Source organism: Chroicocephalus ridibundus, chromosome 19 (genome assembly GCF_963924245.1).
Source record: "Chroicocephalus ridibundus chromosome 19, bChrRid1.1, whole genome shotgun sequence".
NCBI lineage: Eukaryota > Metazoa > Chordata > Aves > Charadriiformes > Laridae > Chroicocephalus > Chroicocephalus ridibundus.
Genome location: NC_086302.1, coordinates 7,289,099 through 7,315,828, shown reverse-complemented (window position 1 = coordinate 7,315,828; position 26,730 = coordinate 7,289,099). Strand labels below are relative to the sequence as shown.

Below are 26,730 nucleotides of genomic sequence, written 5' to 3'. Positions count from 1 at the left end.
ATCATGAGGGATGCTCACCCTGCCGGGAGCACCCTGGGAAGAGGATCCCAATGTCTGCCGAGCCCGAGAGCAGGCGCGGGAAGAGCAGAGGAAGAGCCGAGCAACCTTTGCTCCCGTCTTGGTGCAGCACCGAGCACCGTGGCACTGCCCTGTGCCAGCGCCAGGCGGGTGCTGCCTGAGAAGGGAATAGTTTTCCCCTTCCCCATGGCCGTGCTGCCGTGCTTTTATGTCGCTGGGGCTTGTACCCAGGAGTTTTACCAGCTTCAGCTGGGAGTTTCGGCTCCTGATGCTCACCTTGTCCTGGATGCAGGCAGGTTCGGAGAGGCGATTCGGTGCCAGCAGCGCTCTGGCTGAACGTGGAGGGACTCAGGCACCTCTCGCGTGCCTCAGTTTACCCAGCTCCCATAGCCCAGCCATCCCCGAAGGATCACACTGGCAGAGGGAAGCGCTCAGCCCTGGTGGAAATGGGGACCACGCTGTAGCTCTCCCCCAGCTCTCCCAGGGCAGAGCATCCCTCGGGAGAAGCAAGACTCACCGAAGGGTGCTCCAACAGGACCCTTCCCCACCACCCTGGGCTTCCCTCCTCTCCCTCCCCGTCCCCCCAGCATCTCCTCCCTTGCTTCCACATATCTTCTGGAGCAGAGGGATGGCAGCCGTCCCCCTTGCCAGCCAGTGTCACATCCCGTCAGGTGCCAGGCAGGATAAACATCGCCGATGCTCGGCCCGAGACTGCTCCAGAGAGGGGAGACAGTCAAGGAGAAAACGGAGCGTGAGGAGCTAAAAATAGCGGCTGGCGAAGGCTCCCCTCCCCGCCGGCCACGCGGGAGCTGCCAGTCGCCCGTCACCACGCGTGAGCGAGCAGGCAGGATGGATGTCCCCCCCACTGGCTGGCGGGAATGGCTGGCTCCAGCCCCCTCCTGAGCTTTGGGGTACCGGAGACAAGCATCACACTGAGACCAGCCCAAGGCCTGGCCCTTCAGTGGCTCTTCTTCCTCTACAGCCCCGGCTCGGGGAGGCACGGCTGAATTCGCCTTGCTGGTGGAGGAAGGATTGGGAAAGGATCCTCCTTCCCGGAGCAGCAACCTCGGCTGGGCCCGGGGGAGCCACTGGCTTCTCTCCATGGCCCACGAGCCCCCGGCGGTGCTGAGCGCCCCCGGGAAGGGACGTGACGGGCACCTTGCTCCCAGCGCCGAGCATTACCCCTCACCAGCAGCAGGGAGAGGAGGTTTGGCCGGAGTCAGGAATTTGGGAATGTGCCCCCAGTCCCGCTCCTGTGGGAACAGCATCCTGGAGCAGGGACAGAGGAGCGGGGATGCCATCACCCGGGCGCACCCCTCGTCCCCAGCCCTGGGGACATCATCTGTGCACCGTGAGAGACAGGAGGGGACATTTCGGAGCCTCTCATCACAATTGTGCTGTTTCCCTGTCGCACACGCAGGCAAGAGGGCCAGCCCGGGGGGGTGGGATAGCATTCCCGCGTCCAAATTTGAGTTGCTTTTCATGCACGCTCGGGGCGGCTCTGTTCATCGCGGCCTCCCCCCTCCCTCCCTCTCTGCTCCAGCTCAGGGGTGCGGGTGGGGAGCCCCCATGGCACACACAGTCGCTGTTGGCCGTGTCCCCCCCTCCCCGTCCCCGAGGGGATGCTGGTGTCCGGCCAAGCGCAGCCTGGGCTGCCGGGATGGCGGCATCTGCTCTGCCCAGCGTCCTTCTGCCGCGGGGACAGTCCTTGTGTTGGGCAAAACATGGGGCTGTGACACCATCAGGGGGATTTACCAGCCGGATCCAGGGTCTCACAGCCCCCCCACCCCTCCACCCCCCCGGTCACCATACGCCACAGGGCTGTAGCCACATATTTTTAATTTATTTTTTTTTTCCCAAAGATTTTGAGCCTGGCAATTGGGTTTGGCCGAAATCAATGCGCGGGGAGGTGTGTGGGCTGGAGCCGAGCTGTCCCTGCGGGTGAGCGGAGCCCTCCTCACCCCCCCCTGCGGGGGCCATGGGGTTCCTTCCCCAGGGCTGCAGCCAGGGACCCTAATTCAGAAGCAATTTGGGGGTTTTGGCACCTTTTTCCCAGCAGGCTGGCCGGGCTCCCGGCCTCAGCGGAGCTGCTAGCCACGCCGGGCTCCGAGCCCCCTGCCCGGGCTGGTGGGTCCTCCCGGCGCCATATGGAGCCTTATGGGGGGAGACGTGCCCCCGGGGCGGGGATGTCACACCCCTCCCCCAAAATGTCTCAGCGCGGGGTGGGGTGGGGGTGGGGGTGGGGGACACGACGACACAGGGGGACACAGCCCCCGGGCACACTGGCACCCCCGATGTGAGCAGCCCCCAAGCCCGGGGGGAGGGTTTCGTTGTGGGGGGGGACGGGTCCCCGGCGGGCGGGCGGCGGGGATGGGGGGGGCCCGGTCCCGGCAGCCCCCGGCAGGGCCCGGCGGCGGCGGGGGGAGGCGGCGGGGGGAGGCGGCGGGCGGGGCGGCGCGGCGGCGGCGGCGGGGGGGGGGGGGGCCGGGCAGGGCCGGGCGGGGGGATCGGCGGCGGTGGGCGGGCGGCGGCGGGCGGCTCGGCCCCGGGTGCCCCAAGGGCTGCCTGCGAGGAGGAGGCGTCCCCGGGGCTCCTGCCCAGCGCGGAGCATCCTTCCTCCGGCCCCCCACCGACACCGGCACCGGCACCGGCACCGACACCGGCAGCAACACCGACACCGGCAGCAACATCAGCATCAGCACCGACGCTGACACCGGCATCAGCACTGACACCGACATCAGCACCGACACCGACATCAGCATCCACACCGGCATCAGCATCCACACCGGCATCGACAGCAGCGTCGGTATCAACATCGACACCGGCACCGCCACCACCGCCAGCTCCGGTGTCGGCATCGGTATCAGCGTCGGCACCGGCTCCAGCAGAGCCCAGGTGAGCAGCTGATGGGTGGCGGGTGCAGGTGACGTGGTGGCACCGAGGCCCTCGGCCACGGTGGTGGCTGCCCGGTGCTCGCGGGTGCTGGGGACGGGGTGCCGGAGGTGCCACCCTGGGCACCTCCATGGCAGCACATCAGAGCAAAGGGAGGGTGGAGAGGCAGGAGGCTCGGGAGATGGCGGTGGCATCGGGGGGCAGGCAGGTTTTGGGGGGTGCAACTTTGCTGTGGTGCTGAGCAGGGCAGTGGGGTGTCTCCCGAGGACTTGGAGGGGTCCTTGCCCATCCCAGCAGGGGCAGGTGGCCCCGGGAAGGATTGTTGTGAGCAGCGGTCGCCATCTCGGGGTGGGTATTTGAGGTCAACCCCCATGGTGGCACCTCCATCCTACCCTGGCACCCACCCCTGGCCCCCACACCCCCTGCCCCCTCCTCCCTGGCAGGTCCTGGGGCCACCACTGCCCTCTCCACCCTCCACCCTGCCCCATTCTCACCTCAGCTAACCTGACGCCCACCTCCCCCCGACCCCCCCAGCTCAACCCTCGGCTTCCCGGATGAGAGCTTCCCAGAGGGCCCAGAGAGCTGGGGGTATCCCAGGCAGCGAGAGCCGGCGCGGGGTTGATCCCCGCTCGCTCCGAGCAGGAACCACACTCGTCTTGTGCCTCCTCCCTGGGCGGCATCCTCTCCAGAGGAAAGGGCTTCCCCAGGGACAACCCCTCCTCGCTGCCTTCAGGGCTTTATTTTGGCAGGTTGCCCCTGCAGATGCTTGGATCGGGTCCCTTTGGTCCCCGGAGCTGGCTCCTGTCCCCTGGCTGGGTGGCAGTGCCACCAAAAAGGTGGCAGAGGCAGGATGTCCTGTGCTCACCCCGAATATGTGCAGCCCATGACCTTGGGGCTGTCCACCAAGGGACACCCCAACCCTTGCTGTCACGGGGGGCTGCCTGGACTCCTCTTGGGATGTCCCCCCTCGTCATGGCCAGGCAGGAGAGGTGGGAGATGTAATCAGCACGGGGGGGCGAGGAATGGCCTTACCACTGTCTCCACCCTTTAGCTGCTCGGCAGCATCATCCCCAAAAAAAGCACGTTTCAAGGAGGAAAGGTGGTGGCACAGCCAGGGTCTCCTCACATTTTTAAACTGGGGAGTCACGGCGTTTCTTCCCAGGCTGGGCTGCTGAGAGGCTGTACCCAAGCTGTGCCCCCCCGCACCGCCCCGGGGGACTGGGCTGGAGCAAGAGACCTCAGAAGGCTCTAAACTGGATGTTGGGATTTTTTGCAGCTCTAAAAGCGCTGCCGCTCCCAGCCCTGCCCCTGCCAGCCACGCCGGGGGCTTTGGTGGCTCATGGAGGGCTGTGCCAACCCCTGCCTGGGGACTGTGCCGGGTGTCCCCAGAGGGAGATGGCGAGCTGGAGGACAGGGGCAGAGGAGGTGGCTGGGAGCCGGGGGATGCTCGGGGGGATGCTGTCGGTGGCTGGGAGCCGGGGGATGCTCGGTGGGATGCTGTCGGTGGCTGGGAGCAGGGAGATGCTCGGTGGGACGCTGTCGGTGGCTGGGAGCCGGGGAATGCGTGGTGGGATGCTGTTGGTGGCTGGGAGCCGGGGGATGCTCCGTGGGACGCTGTTGGTGGCTGGGAGCTGGGGGATGCTCCGTGGGATACTGTTGGGGGCTGTTGCAGCCACCCTTGGGGGAAGCCTTGAGGCTCCCCTCCCAGTTCAGCCAGTGAAGTTCTGGCACCCATTCCTGACCTGGCCCTGCACTCCCTCGCAGGACAGGGTGCTCCCATCCCCTGCAGGGACACAGCACCGTGAAGGATGGCGACAGGGGCCGCAGCCCTGCTCTGACCTTGGCTCCTTGGGCTCCTTGGGTGGGCGGTTCCAGCACCTGGCTCAGCCAAAGGGCGATGGATCCGGCTCTGCTCCATCAGGACTGGGGATTTCAAGCCGTGCCTCTGATTCCAGGGTGCCTGCACAGATTTCTTCCCTCCTTGGCTTTTAGTCCCTTCCCCATCAGCTCCCCAGGGGCCAGGCAGGTGTCGCTGGGTGGCGGGGAAGGTGCTGTGACAGCCACTGTGTCGGGGAATCCCGATGGTGCTCCCAGCATCCGTTCAGGGATGGGGGAAAACATCTGGACCTCCTCCGTGCAAGTCCTCACCACGAGGGTAGCCCATCTGTCCCTCCCGAGGGGACACTGCCTGGGGAGCAGGACACCCTGGAAGATTCCCACCTCCCTTCTCGGATGAGTTGCAGTGGGAAGGAGCAAATCTGCCGGCTGCCAGGAGCTGGGGGGAGGCACATGCCGGGGCTCCCCAGGGAGCCGGAGGTACCAGCTGCAGCACGTGGCCTGGGAAGCCGTCAGCTGGCTCTGCTCCCCAAAAATTAATTATCCGGGTGCCTGCACATGTCCTCCTGCTTTGGCAGAGCCGGGGGGCCTCCTCCGAACTGAGCGCCACTTCCCCAGGGCATCCCGCTGCCCTCTCCTCCGTACCCAGCTGGGCGCAGGGGCACCCGTGGGCTGAGCTGGGCTCTCCTTGGTGTGACCACTCCAACCTTTGTGGTGGGACCAATGTCCCCCAGCATCCGTCTGTGGTTTCACTGGGCAGGTGGGGACCTGGAGGAAGGGGATCTGGAGGAAAAGGAGTCTGGGGGTGGCAGATGGGGGGGGTCCTGCGTGGGCCCTGGATGTGGTGTTAAGGCAGTGCCCTGGGATGGGCACCATGGAGCATCGCTCACCCCAACCTGATGCAGCAGGACAGGGCTGCGGGGGGCAGACAGACACCCCCCAACTCCGGGAGCTGGACCACGGTCACCTCCTGGTCCCAACCAGTGGCAGATGGAGAAAGGGGACCTTGAGCTGGGAGAAAAGGCATCCCACAGTGCACAGCCGAGCCCGGGGCATTTCAGAAATGCCTGGTGGCGCATGTCATCCAGCCCACGGTGCTCCTGGCATGGGACAGCCCGGCACAAGCTCGGTGGCACCCAGCTGGCACCCTGTGCCCCCCCAGATCTCCCAGCCCCTGCCTCTAGCAGCCCACGGCCTGTGTCACAGCATCCTCACAGCTCCTTGGGTTTCCCCTGGCGCAAATCTCCGCGCCACCCACGTGCTCCGTCCCCGCAGCCGGGAGAACGGAGGATGTCCCTGTTCTCAGCATCTCAGATTGGGTCCATCGGCTCCCACCCAGGATGCTCAGGCTGGAGCAGCTGACGAAAAGCCCTTTGGGGAGGAGGGAGCCTGCAACCGCTAAAGAATGAAACCGATTTAGATGTGGGTGACACGTTTATTATGCAAAATTATAGTTTGTGCCGCCGTTGGAGCAGCTAACTAAAGGTTACGGTGGGAGCTGTATTACCCAGGGCTCAATCATCGTAATTACCTCCCATTAGATCACCCACTTTGCAACTGAGACGTGCGGCAGGGGAAGCTCCTGTTTACCTCCCTTGGCTACGGGAGCAAGCGCTGGTTTACCCGCAGTGCCAGGTCCCGTTCCGTGGGGGCTGCGGGCGGGTTTCCATCATCCCCACGCGAAAGGGGCTGTCGCGTTTGGACTTGAACACAAAAAGGACCTGAATGCAGATGATGGGACTGAGCAGAGCCACAGGGCAAGAAGCACAGGGGAGACGGGGTCAGCCCTCCCATGCAGCACCCAGCACCCTTGCGGGATCCCCCATGGGCACCTCAACCCCCCAAGGGAAATTCCTCTTCTCCTCCCACCACACCAGCAATTAAAAGTAATTAACTGAGGGGGGGTGTAGGCAGGGGTGTTCACAAGCCCTGGAAGAGGTCACAGCCCACAGGCTGGCAAACAGTGGGCTGGCCTGGGAGTGGCTGGAGCAGCCTCCATCCCTCCTGGGATGCTGCCATCCCTCCCTGCATCCGTCCCTGGAATGCCTCCATCCCTCCCCGCATCCTTCCCTGGGATGCCTCCATCCCTCCCTGCATCCTTCCCTGGGATGCCTCCATCCTCCTCTGGGAGGCAGTGGGATCCTTCCTGGCATCTCTCCCTATGATGCCTCCACCCTTCCCTCCATCCCTCCCTGGAATGCCTCCATCCCTCCCTGCATCCTTCCCTGGGATGCAGTGGGATCCCTCCTGGCATCGCTCCTTAGGATGCCTCCATCCCTCTCTGCATAGTTCCCTGGGATGCCTCCATTCCTCCCTGAGAGGCACTGGGATCCATCCCAGCATCTCTCCCTGGGATGCCTTCATCCTTTCCTGCATTCCTCCCTGGAATGCCTCCATCCCTTCCTGCATCTTTCCTTGGGATGTCTCCATCCCTCCCTGTGCCTCCATCCCTCCCTGCATCCTTCCCTGGGATGCGCCCATCCCTCCCTGGGATGCGGGACAGCATTTTCCATCTGGGAGGTCTGGGCAGGGGAACACAGGCCCGTGGTCCAGGCTGCTGGTGCGTGGGCAGGGGGACGGGTGCGAGCCGGGGGAGCTGCTGTTTGATGGGTGATCCCAAGCTGACGCGTGGGTGAGGGTCCCGCTCACTGCTGTGCTCATGCTGGATGCATCCTCCTGCGTGGCGGAGCCGAGCTGGGTCACACAGCTGTCACCTCCCCGCTGTCACCAGGAAGCCAGGAGCTGCCAGCACCACTGGCCCTAAGGATTTGCCATGTTCCCACAGCAAGTAGCCACGACCGGAATATCGCCGGTGATTTTTTGAGTGATTTTTTCTTTCCTAATGCCGATGAGCAGACGGGCTGGCAGGAAGGCGGTGGCTGCGGCACAGGGATGGGATTGTTTTGCCATCCCAGAGCCACTCCTGCCCCTCCAGCCTGTGTGTCAGCCCCCGGCGAGGGACCTGCCGGCTCTGTCCTCGGAGATGCCGTATTGCAAAGCAGCTCCATCCCTGGGAAGGGCGGCTTTCCCGGAGTCCTGCCTGCATCTCTGCACAGGGTCGTCCCAGGTGCCGGGGACAGGACCCCTGCTCTGTGTGACGCTGAAAGCTGGAGGTGCTTGTTATTAGCACAAAGAGAAGGAAAAATTGTCCTCTCTAAATTTCCCAGGGGAGATGGGGGAACCCAGGGGAGATTGGGCAGGATGGGGAGGAGTGATGTGTCCTGGGGCTCCAGGAGGACGGAGAAGAGGACCCAGGATATGGCTGTTCCCTCTCCGGGTGAGCAGGACCCGATGCACACCCCATGGCCAGCGCAGCCGAGGGTGTCCATCCCCCTCCCTCCTGCGCCGGGATTTGGGAGCTCTCGGGTGCAGGGTAAGTCCCCAGCAGAGCCCGCAGCGATGCTGCGCCGTCAGCCCACGTCCTGGTGCCTCTGCCCACTGAGCTTTTAGCGCTTTACTCTTTAATAAGAGCAACTCGGGCTTGTCCAAGAATGAAATGAAGACAATCCAGAAGCCAACACGCGTTCAGGTTTCTCCGGTGCTTTCAGCATCTGCCCAGGGTGCCCCATGCGTTACTCCCATGGGAAAAAAATGTCTCGGTTTTCTCCATGTATGGACTTATCAGAGACGCTCAGCGGGGCTGTGTTGGGATTAAACTGCCGAGTCCTCCGGAGCACCTTTTTTCCCAGCCCAATCCAGGTCTGTGGGATCAAAAAGGGGATTTTCTCTGCGGTCACTGCCCTTTGGGGAAGGCAAGCCATGACGTGGTGAGCACCCGGAGGTCTGGAGGCGCCCAGGTTGGGGCCGGCAGCGTTTGGGTTTGCCCTGCAGATGCTGAAGGAAACTTTGGGTTTGGATGTCAGCGAGCGCATGAGCTGGTTTCACTCTGCCCCTCCAGCAGGACTCGCTCTGATTTGTGTTTGCAGCGTTATAAACCCAAGTGACAGTTTATACAAACAGCCTGAAATCCTGTCTGGAGAGACTCAGGTTGGATTTTATGTTTCTTTCCCCTGGTTTTCGTGAGGGTATTAAACACAGCTGAACTCTGCCGTCATCCCCGAGCGTGACGAGACCGGGATTGATGGAGCAATAACGCAACCCTTCGTTTCTCCCACCCCATGGATGTCAGCAGCAAAACCCACCTCTGGTGCTCATCTCCCCAGCGGTGCCCAGGAGTTGGGGGGAATGAAGATTATCGGTGTCCCATTTTGGGGTCCTTCATTCTCACTCTTTGCCTTGAATGGGAATTTAGGTACCGATATCCAACAAGCCCGGAGGAGGCCCACCGGAGAGTGAAGGGAAGAGTTTTTGTTCCCTCTAGGCTGGCGTTAGCCAGGGCACGCCTCAGGGTTTAGCAGGAAAAAGAAATTTCTAAGTCCTACAGCTGGAGGAAAAAACCCTAAAAAAATAAATCTGCCCGAAAGCACGCAAAAAGGAAAGAGAGGGTGAATAAAGGATGATCTTTAAAAGCATCCTTGTAACCCGGGGAGAGATTTGGGTGGAATAATTCAGGATTGGGGTATGAGCAGGGGCAGGACTGAGCCCAGCCCTGGTCCTGCCCACCCCCAGGGCAGTGATGGGGACCAGGGAGGGAGCAGGGGAAAGGGAGAAGAGGGAGGTCAGGATGATGGGAGGGACGTAAGGATGAGGGAGGGGAGGAAGAGACACTTCGAAGCGCCCCAAACCGATGGATGAGGCGATCCAAGCACGAGCAGGAGCCCTGGAGAAGAGGGAAAGCAGGTCAGGCTGGGAGGATGGGTGAGCAAGAGCAGGGAGGAAGGTCAAAGCGCAAAGCAGGACACACCGGGAAGGGGCTTAGAGGGTAACGAGAACGACAGCTGTAAGTACATTAATCTAACGAGGAAGATCTGCTGCTCAGCGGCGAGGGGAAGCGGTGTGAGCCCACGTGTCGGACGCCTTTTGGGCAACGGTGTTTGCTGGAAAATGCCTCGCATGGAGGGGCCAACCCCACGACTACTGGGATGTGCTGGACGGGCCAAGGATTTGGGGTGCTGCCAGTGTACCCCCCCTGTCTGGAAACCTGCTGGGACGATTCCTCAAAGCTTTGGGAAGCAGCTGAGGCCACGCAGTGAGGAGGAGCCAAGGAAAAGTGTGGGAAAAAACAGTGTGAGGCCTCAAGGACGATCCAAGTGTCTGGGCGCAGGTTCGCTTGGGTCCCCCCGCTGCTTCGCTCCGTGTGGTGTCACCCTCACTCGAACGGTGCCAGGCAGGATCCGAGCTGGCCCAGGCACCTTCCCAGCCTGCCTGGAAACCTGACGATTTAGGTACAAAAGTGCCGGTCCATGGTCGGAGAGGTTTTGCTGCCAAGGGCGGGCAGCGGGGTGCCCGCATCCCACCGCGGGCAGGCGCTGGCAGCTGCTTCCCTCCCGGCACCGCTTCCCGCGGGGATCATCATCTCCAGGCACTTGGGTTGGGACTTTCCCATGTGCTGGGCTTGAAGCAAAACCCGTTCTCCATCTCAGTCTGCATCTCCACGTTCAATATTCCTGCACCAGCCAACATCCCTGGGGCCTTTTCCCTTCTCATTTTCTCCCCCTGCCCTGGAGACGACGAGTTTGGGACAATATTTATTCCCATCCTTCCCTCTCACTTGGATCCTGGGAGCTGTTTATGGGCTGCTGACAGCTGACAAAGCCCATCTCTACATGGCAGCGGGCACTTGCTCAGCATCTCCTGGGCTCCCGCACCATCAGCGCTACACCAGGTCGGGCAGGAGCCCTGCTGCCCGCGGCCAGAGGAACCTGGACAGGCTGGAGAGGTGGCCGTGTGTGAACCTCATGAGGTTCAACCAGACCAAGTGCAAGGTCCTGCACCTGGGTCACGGCAACCCCAGGGACAAATACAGGTTGGGCAGATAATGGCTTGAGAGCAGCCCTGAGGAGAAGGACTTGGGGGAGTTGGCGGATGAGAAGCTCAACATGAACCAGCAATGTGCACTTGCAGCCCAGAAACCCCCCGCAGCCTGGGCTGCATCAGAAGAAGCGTGGGCAGCAGGGCGAGGGGGGGGATTCTGCCCCTCTGCTCCGCTCTGGTGAGACCCCACCTGGAGTCCTGCGTCCAGCTCTGGAGCCCTCAGCACAAGAAGGACACGGAGCTGTTGGAGCGGGGCCAGAGGAGGCCCCGGAGATGCTGGGAGGGCTGGAGCCCCTCTGCTGTGGGGACAGGCTGAGAGAGCTGGGGGGGTTCAGCCTGGAGAAGAGAAGGCTCCGGGGAGACCTTCCAGCCCCTTCCAGTCCCTAAAGGGGCTCCAGGAAAGCTGGGGAGGGACTCTGGAGCAGGGAGGGGAGCCATGGGACAAGGGGGAACGGTTTTAAACTGGAAGAGGGGAGATTTAGATGAGATCTGGGGAAGAAATTCTTTGCTGTGAGGGCGGTGAGCCCCTGGCCCAGGTTGCCCAGAGAAGCTGTGGCTGCCCCATCCCTGGAGGGGTTCAAGGCCAGGTTGGACGGGGCTTGGAGCAACCTGGGCTGGTGGGAGGTGTCCCTGCCCAGGGCAGGGGGTGGAACTGGGGGGGGTCTTCAAGGTCCCTTCCAACCCGAACCATTCTGTGATTCTATGATTCTATGAAGCCGCCAGGACTAAACCTGCTGCCTCCGTGGGAGATCTCGTGGCTCTCCAGATTTTATCCTGTGTTTAATTATTGCCATCTGCTGTTCCAGGCTCCAGGGGCTGCTTGGTCTGTCTGGTGGCTGTCGGTCTCTGGTTAAATCAGCCTCGTTGGATTTTCCTCCCGTGTGGACTCATCGTTGATTTTCCTGGATGATGCTCTCATTCTTTTCTGATCTGGGGCAGCTCTTTCCTTCCCGGCTTGCAACACTCATTTAATTCAACATTACGGTTACACTTTGGTAAATCCTTCCCATTTTTCATCACGTTCGTCATCTCTTAATAACATCCACATCGTGGATTTTCAGAGGGCTCGCGCTGGGCTGCAGCGTTTCCCAGCCTGTCATTGGCGGGGCACGGCACAGACCCTGTAATACGTTGAATTAAATAAGCATGAAGAACCCCCCTTTATAACGAAAGCCAAGAACATTAAATGGTCCCGACCCACACTTCCAAATGAGCTGACGACCCATCAACCTCTCTGAAGCTGGAAAAGCACATCCTTATGCCTATGGTTAAATGAATCCTTAAGAAAACTTTACAGCCATCGCTGTAACATCTCCCCGGCCCTAAACATCCTGGAGCATTTCTGGTTCTGGTGCCCTGGGAGGGGGAACGCGTTGGGCAAAGCTGGCCAGTGTTGTGGGACCATGGTGGGCACCAGGAGATGTCCCATGGTCCCCATGGTGCTGGCTCTGGCAGCAGCCGCCGATGCTGTTTCAGGTGAGCCCGTCAGCGTGGTCTGCTCCATCCCTGGGGCGGTTCACACCTTTCTCAGCATCTTCCTTCCTCCGGGCCATTTATATCCAAGGAAATGGGAGATTAGGTCATACCTTCGAGCAAGAATGATGCCACGGCAGACGGATGACCTCCACCACCAAACCCTGCTCCCAGCCCACCCAAACCCTGGCAGGACGGGACCGAGATCGTCCAAACACCCTTGGCTGGTTTCCTTCCTTTGACGGCAAAGCCCGAGTCTGGCTCAGGGTGGCCGTAGCGTGTCCCTGCCCGTTCCTGCCTGCGCCTGGTGTCCCTGCCTGCTGATGGTAAGGGAAGGGGTGGCTGTTTCCAACCCCGGTCAGTCCCTGGGCTGGGTCCATCCTGCAGCTTCCTTGGCCCACGGCTTGGAGAGGAGGAGGAAGAGGGGGAAGAGGAAGAAGGAGTTGGGTTCTTCTCACGCCAAACGAGTCTTCCTCCCAGGGCTGATGCTCCAGGTCTCGGTAGGGGTGTCCAGCTGTAGCACCTCCTTCACAAGCCATGGGTTTGGGTTTTTTTGGGCTGGGATGAGGAGGGTTGGAGCAAAGAGGAGGCACGCAGGGAGCAGGGGCTGGGGCAGGAGCCCTCCTTCCCACTGCCTGCAGGTACCGGCGCTCCCCAGGCTGCTCCGGGCTCCAAACACTAGCACCCAAAACAGGGCTCAGATGTTTCCTGCAGATCATCCTGCAAGGAGCTTGGTGAAGGCAAGGTCTAATCCTGCACAAGCTGCCCAGGCAGCCTGGATGCTGGGCCGTGGGGTGGGGATCCGCAGCAGCACGTGATGGGGTGGGATGGCAAAACCTCGTTTCCTCTTCTCTTTCATCTCGTGATCACTTTGCATCTCGCCCGGCTGGACTTCAGCCAGACCATCGCCTTCCTCTCTTCTGCTTTAATTCATCATCGCCACGGCCAAATTGTGTTACTGAGCACCCCCGGGCCACAGCAGCAGCTCAGCGTGTGGCCATGGTTCTTGCCCGTGTGGCACAAGAGCGTCAGGGCTCAGGAGCACCCCGGGGATGGAGCTCTTGTGTTGGGAGGACATTGCGTTGCGTGAAGATGCCCGAGGGCTGGGGCATCCCAGCCTGGACATGGCCTTGTAGGACATTTTCTGGTCTCCTGGTGGCCTCTGTGCAAGAGGAAGCTTTTGCCATGATGGGGCCTGGCTCAGTTCCCAAGGGACTTGACCAAAGGGACACGACATGTCCCCGTGCCATGTCCTCCTGCCACCTCTTCCTGGTATCTTCCACCCCAGCCCATCTTCGGGAGGGATTAAGGTTTATTTCTGTCCTACCTTCCGATATCCCATTAGGGGCACTAAAGCAGGAGCCAGCGGCCCCGAGGACCTTCCATGTGACTCCAGGAGCTTTTTTAAGTTGAGACCACACTAAGCCTCCCAGAACCGGTCCCTGCTTAGGAGGGAAATCTCCTCTCGCCCGGCAGAGACCCAGGGTTTATGCAACGTTATTTGCCCAGCGTTGGGCTGGATTTGTGCCTGTGGGGCCGGGGGGACGCGGCAGTGCTGGGCACGGGGTGGGCATTGGTACCTCGGACCTGGCTCCCAAGGGAGCCCAGGGACGCAGAGGGAGAGGGGACAGTCCGCTGGGCTCCCTGGGCCAGCGGTGCTTCATCCCAGGCGTGCTCGGGATTCCCCCCTCGCTGTGACAACCCCCCAGGGGTTTCGGTCCCTTCGGGGGTCCCAGCAGCTTTTCCATCTGTGCCAGCACGGAAGTCCTGATCCCTCTGCATGGCTTTTCGGGGCGTGGGGTGAGCGTTTGGGGTGTAGCCCCTGCCCATGTCCCAGGAACCCCGTCCCCGGCGTCCCCGGAGATGTGTAGCTGCGGGAAGGAGATGGGCAGGATCCAGCCCGGTCCTGACGGCTGGTTCTTGCCCAGTTCTCCAGCGCATGAGCCAGCCGGAGCGGCCGGGGCTGCTGGGAAGGCAGCTTCGGACCAGCCCCGCCGGAATCCTTCTTGCTGGGGTGTGCAGAGAGCCCATCTGTGCGTGTGCGTGTGTGTGTGTGTGTACATGTGTGTACACATGTGCATTCATGCGCACGTGCATCTCCGCATGCATGCCTGCGCACGTGCACGGATGCTTCTATGCGTCTGTGTGCATGTGTGGCTGCATGTGTGCGTGCATGACTTTATGTACACCTGTGTGAACACGTACGTACATGCGTGTGCGCTTGTGCACGCTCGCGTGCTCACGCCGACACGCACACCAGGCGTGTGAGCCCCGGCTCCCCCCAGCCCCTGTCCCCCAACGGTTGCCAGGGTGACACGGCGGGGGCTCCGCTGCCGTCACGGATGTCACACGCCGCCCACCCACGTCCCGGTGCCCGAAGCAGGGACTCCCTGCAGGCAAGCGGGCGTTGCTGTGGGGCGCTCAGTGCCAGAGCAGGGACGTGAGCTTGGACGTGTGCTCTGTGTCGAGAAACTCTGTCACCAGGAGGTGACACGGCGCCGGCACTAACGGGAGCTGGCAGGAGCTCTCACGCTGACATAGGGGTGCACGCGTGTGCTGGCGTGCATACAGAGCACACGGCGTGCACCATGTGTGCCAGGGGATGCCATGCATGCACACACGTGCCACAATGCAGCATGTCTGCACACGCGTGTGCCAGGGGGCGCCCTGCATGGACACACGCGTGTCACGGGACACTATGCACGCACACGCATGTGCCATGCGACACCACGCATGAACACACGTGTGCCAGGGGATGCCAGGCATGCACACACGTGTGCCATGGGACACCACACTTGCACACACTTGTGCCAGGAGATGCCATGCATGCACACACGTGCTACAATGCACCATGCATGCACATACATGTGCCATGGGACACCGCACATGAATACACATGTGCCAGGAGATGCCATGTGTGCACACACATGTGCTACAATGCACCACGTATGCACATACATGTGCCAGGAGATGCCATGTGTGCACACACATGTGCTACAATGCACCACGTATGCACATACATGTGCCAGGAGATGCCATGTGTGCACACACATGTGCTACAATGCACCACGTATGCACATACATGCGCCAGGAGATGCCATGTGTGCACACACATGTGCCATGGGACACTATGTGTGCACACACGTGTGCCATGGGACACCACGCATGAATACACATGTGCCAAGGGATGCCATGCATGTGCACACATGTGCCAGAGGGTATCATGCATGCATGCACACGTGTGCTACGATGCACCACGTATGCACATACATGTGCCAAGGGATGCCAAGCATGCACACGTGTGTGCCATAGGACACTATGCATGCACACACGTGTGCCATGGAACACCACACATGCACATACATGTGCCAGGGGAAGCCATGCATGCACACACACGTGCCATGGGACACCACGCATGCACATACGTGTGCCATGGGTCACCACACATGAATACACATGTGCCAGGGGATGCCATGCGTGCACACACATGTGCCAGAGGGTGTCATGCGTGCACACACGTGTGCTACAATGCACCACGTATGCACATACATGTGCCAAGGGATGCCAAGCATGCACACGTGTGTGCCATAGGACACTATGCATGCACACACGTGTGCCATGGAACACCACACATGCACATACGTGTGCCAGGGGAAGCCATGCATGCACACACACGTGCCATGGGAAACCATGCATGAATACACATGTGCCATGGGACACCATGCATGCACAGACGTGTGCCAGAGGGTGTCGTGCATGCACACACACATGCTACAATGCACCACCTCTGCGCATACCTGTGCCAAGGGACGCCAAGCATGCACATACACGTGCCATAGGTCACCATGCACGCACATGGGTGGCCACCACACATGCACACCCTGGGGCTCCGCTCCGGCTGCGTGTACACGTACGCTCACACACAAGGGCCCAGCCAGAGGTGATGCAGGCGAACGTGCACACACGTGTGCCCGAGTGCCGCAGGCGCTGCACGTGCGTACACACCCCCGCGCCGGGAGCATCACGCCTCCACTGTGTCTTTGCCACGGCACAGCCACCGCTGGCAGTGCCACCAACCCTGCCCTTGTCACCCACCTGAGCCTCGCTCCCTGCCTCAGTTTCCCCACCTGCAAAGGGCCTGGGTCCTGCCCCGTGCGCAGCAGCTGCCCGGTGACTAATCACCTCCTGGTTAATCATTTATTTCTCCTCCTCGCATGCAGCCAGGGTCACTCGTCCCGCTCGGCACGGCACCTGCGCCCAAGGACTTGGGGACCTTGACTCGTCCTCTGCCGGAGAGCAATTCCCAGGGGGACGCTGGTGAGTTCATGCCCCCCCCCCGCAGCAGGACAAGCTCCCACGGCCACCAGTTTGGGGACACTAGTCCCAGCATTGCCACCAGCATCCAGCCTGGTGGTGGTTTGGGGGGGGGGTCCCTGTGCCCCATGAGGGGTTGGAGGGGGTTTGGGGAGGGTGGAGGCCACCCCTGTCCCTGCAAGGTCCTGTGCCACCCTGTGCCACCCCCTGCCTGTAGCTCCAAAACCCTTCTGCAAACCTCCAAAAGCTTTACTAGCGCTGAGCAAACAGCCCACTGAGGTCCCATAGCGCCGCGCACCGGGGCCGGCGCCACGCCGTGGGATCTGCACGGTGACGGGGGCACCCCAGGAGAGCCCCCCACCCACCCAGGGGTCGCCAGCATCACCACCGCCTGCCCTGGCTCGGAGAGAGGGACGTGGCGGGGTCTCCAGGTTGGGGGGCGACATGTCCTTGTCCCCTGGCACTGCAGCTGGTCCCGCTGTGCCCTGTCCCACCTCCCTGCGCCCATCCCTGCTCTCCATCCATCCCTGGCTGCCATCCCCCCCTCCTGCCTGCCCACCATTGACTGGGGGCCCTGCCCTTCACAGCCTGGCTTGGTGTAGCCCCCCCCGGGTGCTAAGGATGCCCTGCACGGGGACACAGCCTCCCCCTCTCACGGGCTTGCCACCCGCTCGCTCCAGCCCCAGGAGCCATCGCTGACCCCCTGCTCTGCCTTCCCCCAGGTCAGAGCCAGAGGGGACCCAGGCCGGAGCCCCCGTCCCCCGTGGGGTCCCTTGCTGGCCGGGAGACGTCGGGAGGGGGAACCGCCAGCCCGGGGAGCGGAGTGGGACCCTGGGCACAGGGGAGACACAGCGGCAGGCCAGGCTGGAGGGTGCCCGGTAAGGCTGCTGGGCGTGGGGGGGGTGCTGCTGGGACCCCTGAGGACACCCCCTGCCTCCATGGTGCTGTGACCAGCAGAGATCACAGCACCCAAAGGTGCTGTACTGAGAGCAGCCCTGGGGAGAAGGACTTGGGGGTGCTGGTGGGTGAGAAGCTCCACACGACCCAACAACTTGCGCTGGCAGCCCAGAAACCCCCTGCAGCCTGAGGCTGCGTCCCCAGCAGCGTGGGCAGCAGGGCGAGGGGGGGATTCTGCCCCTCTGCTCAGGGGAGACCAGAGTTGGAGGTCTGGGGGGTTGGACTAGACCTTCAAAGGGCCCTTCCATATGATTCTGACCCCCCTGCAGTGCTGCCTCCAGCGCTGGGGCACCAACAGCAGAAGGACACGGAGCTGTTGGAGCGGGGCCAGAGGAGGCCCCAGAGATGCTGGGAGGGCTGGAGCCCCTCTGCTGTGGGGACAGGCTGAGAGAGCTGGGAGGGTTCAGCCTGGAGAAGAGAAGGCTCCGGGGAGACCTTCCAGCCCCTGCCAGTCCCTAAAGGGGCTCCAGGAAAGCTGGGGAGGGACTCTGGAGCAGGGAGGGGAGCCATGGGACGAGGGGGAAGGGTTTCAAACTGAAAGAGGGGAGACTTAGGCGAGATATTGGGAAGAAATTCTTGGCTGTGAGGTCAGTGAGCCCCTGGCCCAGGTTGCCCAGAGAAGCTGTGGCTGCCCCATCCCTGGAGGGGTTCAAGGCCAGGTTGGACGGGGCTTGGAGCAACGTGGGCTGGTGGGAGGTGTCCCTGCCCAGGGCAGGGGGTGGCACTGGATGGGCTTTAGGATCCCTTCCAACCTGAACCATTCCATGATTCTATGGACCCTGGGCAGGGGAGAGTCCATAGGCAGGGTGGCCCTGCGTCCGCTCCTAGAGAGCCCAGTCAGGGTGGGCAGGGGACTCAGCCCCACTCCCAGGGCAGCTGCAGGCAGGGGGTCCTGCGTGCCCCCAGCCAGAGCATCCTGCCTGGACCGGCGCCAGGTCTTCTTTGACCTCCATGCTCAGAGGGGCTGATGGGGAGGGGACCGTGTCTCTCCAGGGTTAGCATGACCGAGGTGGAACCCGTGCTGGACTTTGCATCCTCCGGGAGAACGGGCCGGCGCAATGCCCTACCCGATATCCTGGGCTCACCAGCCGGCGTCAGCCCCTCCGACCTGCCCCTCAAGCTGGCCGAGATGTCCCTGAGTGCAGGTGGGTGATGGGGAAGATGGACGACAATGTGGGGTGGGGCAGGAACCAGGACAGGAACCAGGACAGGTTGGGGTCTGACCTGCTGGAGAGCAGCGCTGTGGAAAGAGACCTGGGAGTCCTGGTGGACAACAGGGTGACCATGAGCCAGCAATGGGCCCCTGTGGCCAAGAAGGCCAATGGCATCCTGGGGTCCATCAAGAAGAGTGTGGCCAGCAGGTGGAGGGAGGTCATCCTCCCCCTCTGCTCTGCCCTGGGGAGGCCACACCTGGAGTCCTGGGTCCAGTTCTGGGCTCCCTGGGTCAAGAAGGACAGGGAACTGCTGGAGAGGGGACAGCAAAGGGCTGCCAAGATGCTGAGGGGACCGGAACATCTCTCTGATGAAGAAAGGCTGAGGGATTTGGGTCTCTTCAGTCTGGAAAAGAGACGGCTGAGGGGGGATCTTATCAACACTTCTAAATACTGAAAGGGTGGGTGTCAGGAGGATGGGGCCAGGCTCTTCTCAGTGGGGCCCAGCGACAGGACAAGGGGTAACGGGCACAAACTGGAACATGGGAAGTTCCACCTCAACATGAGGAGGAACTTCTTTGCTGTGAGGGTGGCAGAGCCCTGGCACAGGCTGCCCAGAGAGGTGGGGGAGTCTCCGTCTCTGGAGACATTCCAACCCCGCCTGGAGGCGTTCCTGTGCCACCTGCTGTGGGTGACCCTGCTCTGGCAGGGGGTTGGACGGGATGACCTCCAGAGGGCCCTTCCCACCCCTGCCAGTCTGGGGATTCTGGGATTCTGTGTTTCTCATACCCTGGTCTCTCCTCGCAGGCAGCGCCCAGGAGATGCAGTCGCCCTCGGCGGAGGTGCCCCCTCCGCAGCCCCCCAGTCCCGAGCTGAAGGACACGTCCTAACCCCCTTCCTGGCGGTGGGGGGGGACATTGCTGACCAGCGGAGGAAAGAGGAGGCTGCGGAGCATCAGCCCAGCTTTCCTGGCACAGCCGGAGTCCGCTGGGTTTTCCTCGGTGCTACCGCGGCGAGACCACCGGGCGTCATCCCCCCCCGCCATGGGGGGAGCACCGCATGGCGGGCACCCGCCGTGACGAAGGGGCGATTCCCACCCGCGCCCTGGGCGAGGACCCGCGAGGGGGGGATGGGATTTTTTTGCCTCCCCCTGGGTTGGGGGCCGGGGGGAGGAATATTTTTCTCCCGGAGCGTTTGGCAGAGCCGAGCGCAGGGGGTTTGCCGGGGGCTGGGGGAGGGGGGGGTTGCGGGGGGCTTCCTCCTCATGGCAGGAGCAGCCCGCGGGTGTTTCTGGCTGAGTGTGATGTTCACTGTGATGTTTTGGGTACCACCGCCGTCTCCCGGCCATCCTTCCTGCGCGACCAGGAGCCTTCTTCAAGAAGAACCTCCAACAGCCCCCCCCAACCCCCAAGCAAATCCCCCCCCCCAGCAGCCAGCACCGTGCTGAGGGCCCCCCCTCCATGGATTGGAGCACCCCAGGGTGGTCCCTGCCCCGTGGGCGCGGGGGTCTTGGCTCCTTGTCCCCTGTCACCCTCTCCGCTGGCCCCGGGTCCCCCGCGGGAGGAGGCAGCTCTGCCATGGGGGGTGCGGGGGATTCGGGGTGGGGGGGTGAGGAGGGGGATGCTGCCTTAGGCATCCCCAGCCCTACGCATCACCCCAGCCCCCCGTGCTGGGGCCACCCATGGCTGTCCATCCCTGCTCCCCTCCCGCACTGGGATCCCCCACTCCGTGTCCCCGCAGAAGACCCCGGTGGGGGGGGAGGCAGCAGCGTACGGGGCCCGCGGGGGCCTGCAGCGCTGGGGGGACGTGCGCCAAGTGGGGCTGGGGTTTTCCAGGCTCTGACCACGCTCCCCAAAACCCCCACTCCTGATGGCGGTGGGACGGGGACCCTGGGACAGGGATCCTGGGATGGGGACTCTGGGATGGGGACTCTGGGATGGAGACCCTGGCATGGGGACCCTCTTGCCTGGACACCGGGGGGTCTCAGGGAGGCGAGGGGCCAGGAAGGACTGCGGTTGCCCGCATCCTGCCTGAGCCGGGGGCTGGTTGCCCAGCCTGGGGTTTGCTGGCCTGAGGCCGGGACCGGGCAGGTGGTTGGACATTGTGCTGGACCCAGCTCCATCATGGACGGTCACCTATAGTTGTCGCTGTGGGACCAGCAAACAAATCCCAAAGCCCAGGTCCATTGTGGCCACTGTTGGGGTGGTGACCGGCTCCAGGAGAGCTGTACTGGGCCACACGCAGGGCCACCACATCCGGCAGCACCCGTGCCCAACGCCCCAGGGTGGCCCTGGTTGCCCCTGGGCTTTTGGGCAAGGACAGCAGCTCCTCAGCCCTTGGTGTGGGGGCCAGCCCCAGCCGAGACGTAGCGTCTTGTGTGCGTGGGCATCCGTGTGCGTGTGGGTCCATGTCCATGGGCACCCATCCGTGTGGTGGGTCTCTGTGAGCGTGGGTGTCCATGTGCGTGGGTGCTCCTGTGGGTGGGTGTCCACGTGTGTGGGTGTCTACGTGCTTGGGAAGCCATGTCCATGGTGTGGGCACCCATCCGTGTGCGTGGGTGTCCATGTGCATGGGTGCTCCTGTGGGTGGGTGTCCACGTGTGTGGGTGTCTACGTGCTTGGGAAGCCGCATCCATGGGCACCCATCCGTGTGGTGGGTCTCTGTGAGCGTGGGTGTCCATGTGCGTGGGTGCTCCTGCGGGTGGGTTTCTGGGGGGGGGGAGGGTGTCTGTGTGCGTGGGCGTCCGTGTGGGCATCCACACGCGCGTGTGCGTGTGCGTGCATGGACACCCGTGTACATGGGTGTGCGGGTGCTCCTGTGGGTGGATGTCCGTGTGCGTGGGCAGCTGTGTGCGTGGTGGGTGTCTGTCAGCACGGAGATGCCCATCCGTGGGTGCTCCGATCGGGGGATGCCCATCCGTGGGTGCTCCGATCGGGGGGTGTCCATGTGCGAGGGCAGTCATACGTGTGAACGTCGCCATCTCATGGTCCTGCTGTCCCGGGGGGGCACCTGCAGAGCTGGGACACCCACACCCAGGAGGGTGGGGGGACAGGGGACAGCCCCTTCCCTCTTCGTCCCCTCCAGGGCCACGTGGGTGGGTGCGAGTGAGGGCTCTGGCTGCCCGGGGAATAAATCCTCCATCTTTCCCTGGGGAGCCGTGCCTTGTGGGGTGTCAGTGCGGGGGGACACCCACCCCGCGGGGTCCGGTGCCTGTCCCCCCCGGGGACACAAGGTGAGGGGGTCCCGCTCACAGCGGTGCCGGCAGGAGGCTGAACACGAGCTCCCGGCTATTTTTGGGTGTCTGCGATGACACCTTGGGGCCAGGGAGAGGGAGAAAGTGTCCCCGTGTCCCTCCCGGACCCGGTCGCTTTGATCCAGATGTCCCTAAGGTGGGGGGGATGCACGGGGTTCAGGGACACCCGATTCCCCCAGCTGGGACTCTGCTCCGCCCGGGGACAGGGGAGGCAGTGGCACGTCCCCAGGGAGCCGGGGGACAGGGGACACTGAATCCCACGTGGGAAGGGACCAGGAGACACACCGGCCCTGACCCCGCTGCCACTGGAGCGCAAAGTGAGGGGAGGCATGGCGGGGGGACATGCTGTGGGTCGCATGGCCCCATGGCTGTCCTTGTTCCCAGTGTCCCCCGCACAGAGCATCACTGGGGGTGCACTTGTGTGTCCCCACACACCCCCAGGGCAGGCACAGGGTCACACGTGTGTCCCCACAATCCTCTGGATGCCTGACCCTCCGCCCACCCCCCCCCCCGCCCCGGCTGCTCCCTGTGCCTCAGTTTCCCCAGCTCAACTTCCTGTCCCCAGGACAACGTTACCCTGAAGGACACTGCCATTGCTGGTGTCCCCACGTCCCGACCATGCCCCACCACCCACACAACCCCCCCACCTTGGGGCTGCCATGGAGTGGGCACACACCTGCCATGCCCAGCCCTTGCCCTGCCTCAGTTTCCCCATATCCCACACCCTTCGCCCCCCCCGCACCGCCGACGCAGAGACCGTACACAACTCACGACACCGTTGACCCCACTCTGCTCTCCCCACCTTTGACTCGACCCGACCTGACCCTTGGCGGCCAGGGGGGCCGGGCAGAGGTGGGTGGCCGGTGAGGGGTGACAGGGTGGCCGGGGCCGAGGTGGCCGCTGGCAGCGCTGCCGAGGAGTATTTCTGGAGCGCGGTTGTGCGCTTTCTTTCCAATCATGTGATGAGGACATTATTTAAGGCGGCTGCGAGGCCGGCAGGCAGCTGCGAGCTGGGCGGCGCAGTGCCACGCTCACAGCCGGCCGGACCCCCGGGCCCCCCCCGTTACACGTGTGTCGCTGTGTGTGTGTCTGTCCCCCCCCCAACGACACCCCCTCACCATGGTCGACGCCTTCGTGGGCACCTGGAAGCTGGTGGATACGGCCAATTTCGATGAGTACATGAAGGCGTTGGGTGAGTGGGGGGGGGTCTGCGGGTGGGGGGGGCGGATGGAGTCAGGGCATCACCCCCCCCTTCTTTTCTACCCCCCGTTTGCCTGGCCGAGCCCCTCCCCCCCCACTCCCCACACACGGGGCTCTGGCTGCGGGGGGGTGCAGGCGGTGGAGGGGTCGCTGCTGCCTGGGGGGGGTGGTTTATGGGGGGCTCTGGGGCTTTCTGTCTGGGGGCTTGGGCTGGGTAAGGGGGTGTCGTCCTTCCCCTGCCCCCCCCCGCGGTCACCCCGCGGCGGAGGGAGGGGACGCCCCCGCCGGGGTGCAGGGAGCCCCAGGGACCCCTCCGGCCTCCATCCCTCCCCCCAAGCCCCCCGGCACCCACCCCTGTGCAGCTCCTGGGCAGGGTGGGACCCCCAGCCAAGACCAGTTTGGTGGGGGGGGGGGGGGGTTGTGACACCGGTGTCCCCCCCACCCCGCCCAGCCCCGGAGCTGGTGGGTGCTGGTGCAGGATCGATCCCCGAGCAACAGCAGCGTTCTCAGCCCCCCCCGCTTTGCTCCTGCCCCGGAGCCCCCCCAAGCGTGGTGGGCACACACAGGACCCTGGAACTGCAGGTGGGGAGCGGTTTTGGGGTTTGCCCCCCCAACATCAGGGGGAGGACGGGCTCCGGGGTGACACAGGGCTGATGGCCGCATCCTGGCCCGCCGCGCACCCTCAGCCCCCCCCCCCTCCCCCCCAAACCTCGCACCCCGCAGGCGTGGGCTTCGCCACCCGGCAGATGGCCGGCCTCACCAAACCCACCACCATCATCGAGGTGGACGGTGACAAGATCACGGTGAAGACCCAAAGCACCTTCAAGAGCACGGAGATCAGCTTCAAGCTGGGCGAGGAGTTTGACGAGACCACGGCGGACGACAGGCATGTCAAGGTGAGCCCCCAGCGCCTGCCCCCCCCCCCTCCATGGGACCCCCCCCAAAAAGGGTTTGTAGGCTCTACGGGATCCGGCCATCAGCTCTTGGCTCTGAGGCTCCGTCCTTTTTACCTTCGGAAGGCTAAATCCGCTTTGCCCGCTGGGGCTGGTGCTCAAGCCCGGTCTCACCGAGCCACCCCCCCTCCCCGTGCCCCATTTCGCAGTGGGGTTTCCCCCCAGGGAGCACCCCCGGGGCCCGGAGCTGCCGGGAAGGTTGTGCAAGAACCCGGCTCGCAAACCAACTACCCGCCTGGGGGCTTGCTCAAGAGGAGGTGAGGGGACGCGGTGGGGTGGCGGCACGTGGTGTCCCCACTCCGGCTGGGGAGCGGGACACGAGACCCACTTTTGAGCCCCCTCTTTGCTCACCCTACGCATCAGGCAGCTCCGCAGGCAGGGACATGGAGCGGCTGGGCAACCCTGCCTGGCCAACGCCACCCCAGGGGCTGATGCCTCCCCGGGGGTCCCTTGCAGAGGGGGGCAACACCTCCCCAGTTGGGCTGTTCCTCCCTGCTAAAAAGCAAGGAAAAAGGGCTTGGAGAAGAGTCAGGGCTTCTTTCATGGCTTCTCCCAACCTGCACGCAGTCCCTCGCAGGACTGATGCGAGGTTTTTTCCTAGTTTCCAGCTGTTATGCACCATGAAATACACCATGCACGGAGAAGCCGGCAGCCCCCTGCCTCCACGGGGGAACCTCGTGCGGGACCTCGGGGCTTGTTAGACACAAAACGCCTTCCCGGCCCCAAAGGAGCAAATGCAAGGGCTGGGCACAAAGCGAGGATGGGCTGAAGCGGGACGAGCGCGAGCAAGGCGGTAGTGCCGGGCAGACGCAGGGCAGGACGTCCCTGCCACCGCCCCGACCCCCCGGGCTGCTGGAAACTATGTCCAGAGGAGACGCGTGAGCTGCCGCCAGCTCCTGGGGCAGCCCGGGGACGTGCCCTTCAGCCGCCCCTCGGATGGTGGCCAGAGGGCACACGGCAGGGCAGCAGGGCCGGGATGGCTGCCCAGGATGGGGCAGGAGGGGTCTGCCACCCTATGGGGCACGTGGGGCACCCAGGATGTGCGGGGATCAGGACCGTGGGGCACCTGAGCTGTGCAGGGAGACCCAAGGTGTGCAAAGATCCTGGCTGCGGGGCACCCGAGCGGTGGGCACATCCCAGCTATGGGAAGACCTGAGCTCTGAGCCGGGGGGGGGGACACCCTGAACCACGGGGGGCACCCAAACCTTGTAGGGTCCTGGACTTTGAGGGCACCAAACCGACGGGGGCACCCAAGCCACAGGAGGTCTCAACCCATGGGACCCCTGAGCCATGGGGGGATCCGAGGGGCAGCAGCCGGCTCTGGAGGAGCTGGGTGGGGGGCACAGGGCAGGATGGGGGGGGGGGCAGCCAGCGCCGCTGCCTGCCCCCCGCCCCCGGCTGCGCCCTGCCTGCTGTCACACCAACCTTGGCACCGGCCGGGCTTTTGGGGCTGAGTCAACAGCGACGGCTGTGCAAACAGCGGCCCCAGCGAGCAGAGGCGTGTTCGCCGGATCAGCCCCTCTGAAAACCCTCGCCGGGCCCTCTGGTTTCAAGCACCGATACCTGCCCCGCTTCTTTGATCCCCGCCGGCTCCGGAGCCAAGTTTGGGAGCGGCCAGGATCAGGTGCCGGTAGCCCCGGAGCAGGATGCGGCCCTGGGCAGGGCTCCCTGCACTGGCCCTGGGTCAGGGGGGGCAAGGTCACCGTGACGGTGGCCACGGTGGGGTTACTGGGGGACAGCCAGAGCAGGATCCGGCCTGGGCTGAACCGGGCTGACAAAATGAAATGGGATGCTGCCAGGTGGGCATCCCAACGGTGGCAACCCACAGCCTGACCCTGAGCCCTGTGGGGCTCTGGGGAGAGCACAGCATTGTCCCCTCCAAGGGACAAAGCCCCCCAGAGCCATGAAATCCCAGGGAGGAGGGTCACGGCAGGTCCTGCTCTCTCCCCGCAGTCCGTGGTCACGCTGGATGGAGGCAAACTTGTCCATGTGCAGAAGTGGGAGGGGAAAGAGACATCGCTGGTCCGGGAGCTGAAGGACGGGAAGTTAATTCTGGTAAGGAAATAAAAATGGTTTTAAATGGTTTTAAAAATGGTTTTGAATCAGCCCATAAACAGGGCAAGCCGGGAGCCGCACCGGCTCGGCACGACTAACCTCCCCACCGCCATTTCTGCCACCAGACTCTCACCATGGGCAACGTCGTCTCCACCCGCACCTACGAGAAGGCGACATAGACGCCGTCCCCGGCTCCCCCGCCCGTCACCCGGTGCCGCGTGCGCCCCCCGCATCGCCTCCATCCTCGCCCCGTGCCGGGCACAGTTTGCCATGGGCTCGGAGCCCCCTGCGCCCGCCGGGGCTGCCCGCTGCCCCCATCGCCTCGTGGAGCTGCCTGGGGCTTGGGTGGTGGTTTGGGGTTGTTTTGTTTTGTTTTGTTTTTATTAAATAATGGGAAAACCCACACGGAAAAAGAATAAAGGCCCTGTTGTTACAACTCTGGGATCAGTTTACTTGGAAAAAGGTTTTTTCGGCACGTGCTCACCCATAGCGTCGAGCCACACAGGTCTCAGCCAGGCTGCGGGGAGCAGCATGGGGGTTAAATCCAGCCCGGACACCCCGGCAGAGATGGGGTTAAATGACCAGCGATCCCAGTAGCCCATCTCAGCTGGTTCTCTGAGCTGTGGAAATAAAAGAGTTCGTTACAGTTCGAAAGGTGCTTTTCCGGGGGGGAATGTGAGTTTGCTCCCGCCGCAGCTCTGCCATGGGTCACGCAGGCACGCTCCATCCCGGGGAGAGCGACCGTTCCGCCACC

At 63.4% G+C, this 26,730-nt stretch overlaps 2 protein-coding genes across 3 annotated transcripts; both read left to right on the top strand.

Annotated features, from left to right (window-relative positions):
* The first annotated feature begins 2,779 nt into the window (after positions 1–2,779).
* Positions 2,780–22,555, top strand: LOC134525244 (cAMP-dependent protein kinase inhibitor beta-like). Of its 2 annotated transcripts, XM_063355899.1 has the most exons (5): positions 2,780–2,913; positions 16,314–16,410; positions 17,130–17,285; positions 18,358–18,509; positions 19,323–22,555. In XM_063355899.1, exons 4-5 carry the CDS (start codon positions 18,365–18,367, stop codon positions 19,403–19,405), a joined length of 228 nt encoding a protein of 75 aa, XP_063211969.1. In that variant the 5' UTR covers positions 2,780–2,913; positions 16,314–16,410; positions 17,130–17,285; positions 18,358–18,364; the 3' UTR covers positions 19,406–22,555. The 2 variants fall into 2 exon arrangements, with proteins under 2 accessions (XP_063211969.1, XP_063211968.1); XM_063355898.1 differs by lacking the exon at positions 17,130–17,285 and having other exon boundaries at positions 2,883–2,913.
* A 163-nt stretch (positions 22,556–22,718) lies between these two features.
* On the top strand, positions 22,719–26,412 carry FABP3 (fatty acid binding protein 3). The gene is made up of 4 exons (XM_063355897.1): positions 22,719–22,960; positions 23,692–23,864; positions 25,875–25,976; positions 26,102–26,412. Exons 1-4 carry the CDS (start codon positions 22,888–22,890, stop codon positions 26,153–26,155), a joined length of 402 nt encoding a protein of 133 aa, XP_063211967.1. The 5' UTR covers positions 22,719–22,887; the 3' UTR covers positions 26,156–26,412.
* The last annotated feature ends 318 nt before the right edge of the window (positions 26,413–26,730 follow it).

What these genes read in the sequence shown, in the direction of transcription:
- LOC134525244 (XM_063355899.1), top strand. Translation starts at nt 18,365, where the DNA reads ATGACCGAGGTGGAACCCGTGCTGGACTTTGCATCCTCCGGGAGAACG. An exon ending in CGAGATGTCCCTGAGTGCAG is followed by an intron (nt 18,510 to 19,322) that starts GTGGGTGATGGG and finishes CTCTCCTCGCAG; the next exon opens with GCAGCGCCCAGGAGATGCAG.
- FABP3 (XM_063355897.1), top strand. Translation starts at nt 22,888, where the DNA reads ATGGTCGACGCCTTCGTGGGCACCTGGAAGCTGGTGGATACGGCCAAT. An exon ending in CGGACGACAGGCATGTCAAG is followed by an intron (nt 23,865 to 25,874) that starts GTGAGCCCCCAG and finishes CTCTCCCCGCAG; the next exon opens with TCCGTGGTCACGCTGGATGG. An exon ending in AGGACGGGAAGTTAATTCTG is followed by an intron (nt 25,977 to 26,101) that starts GTAAGGAAATAA and finishes TTCTGCCACCAG; the next exon opens with ACTCTCACCATGGGCAACGT.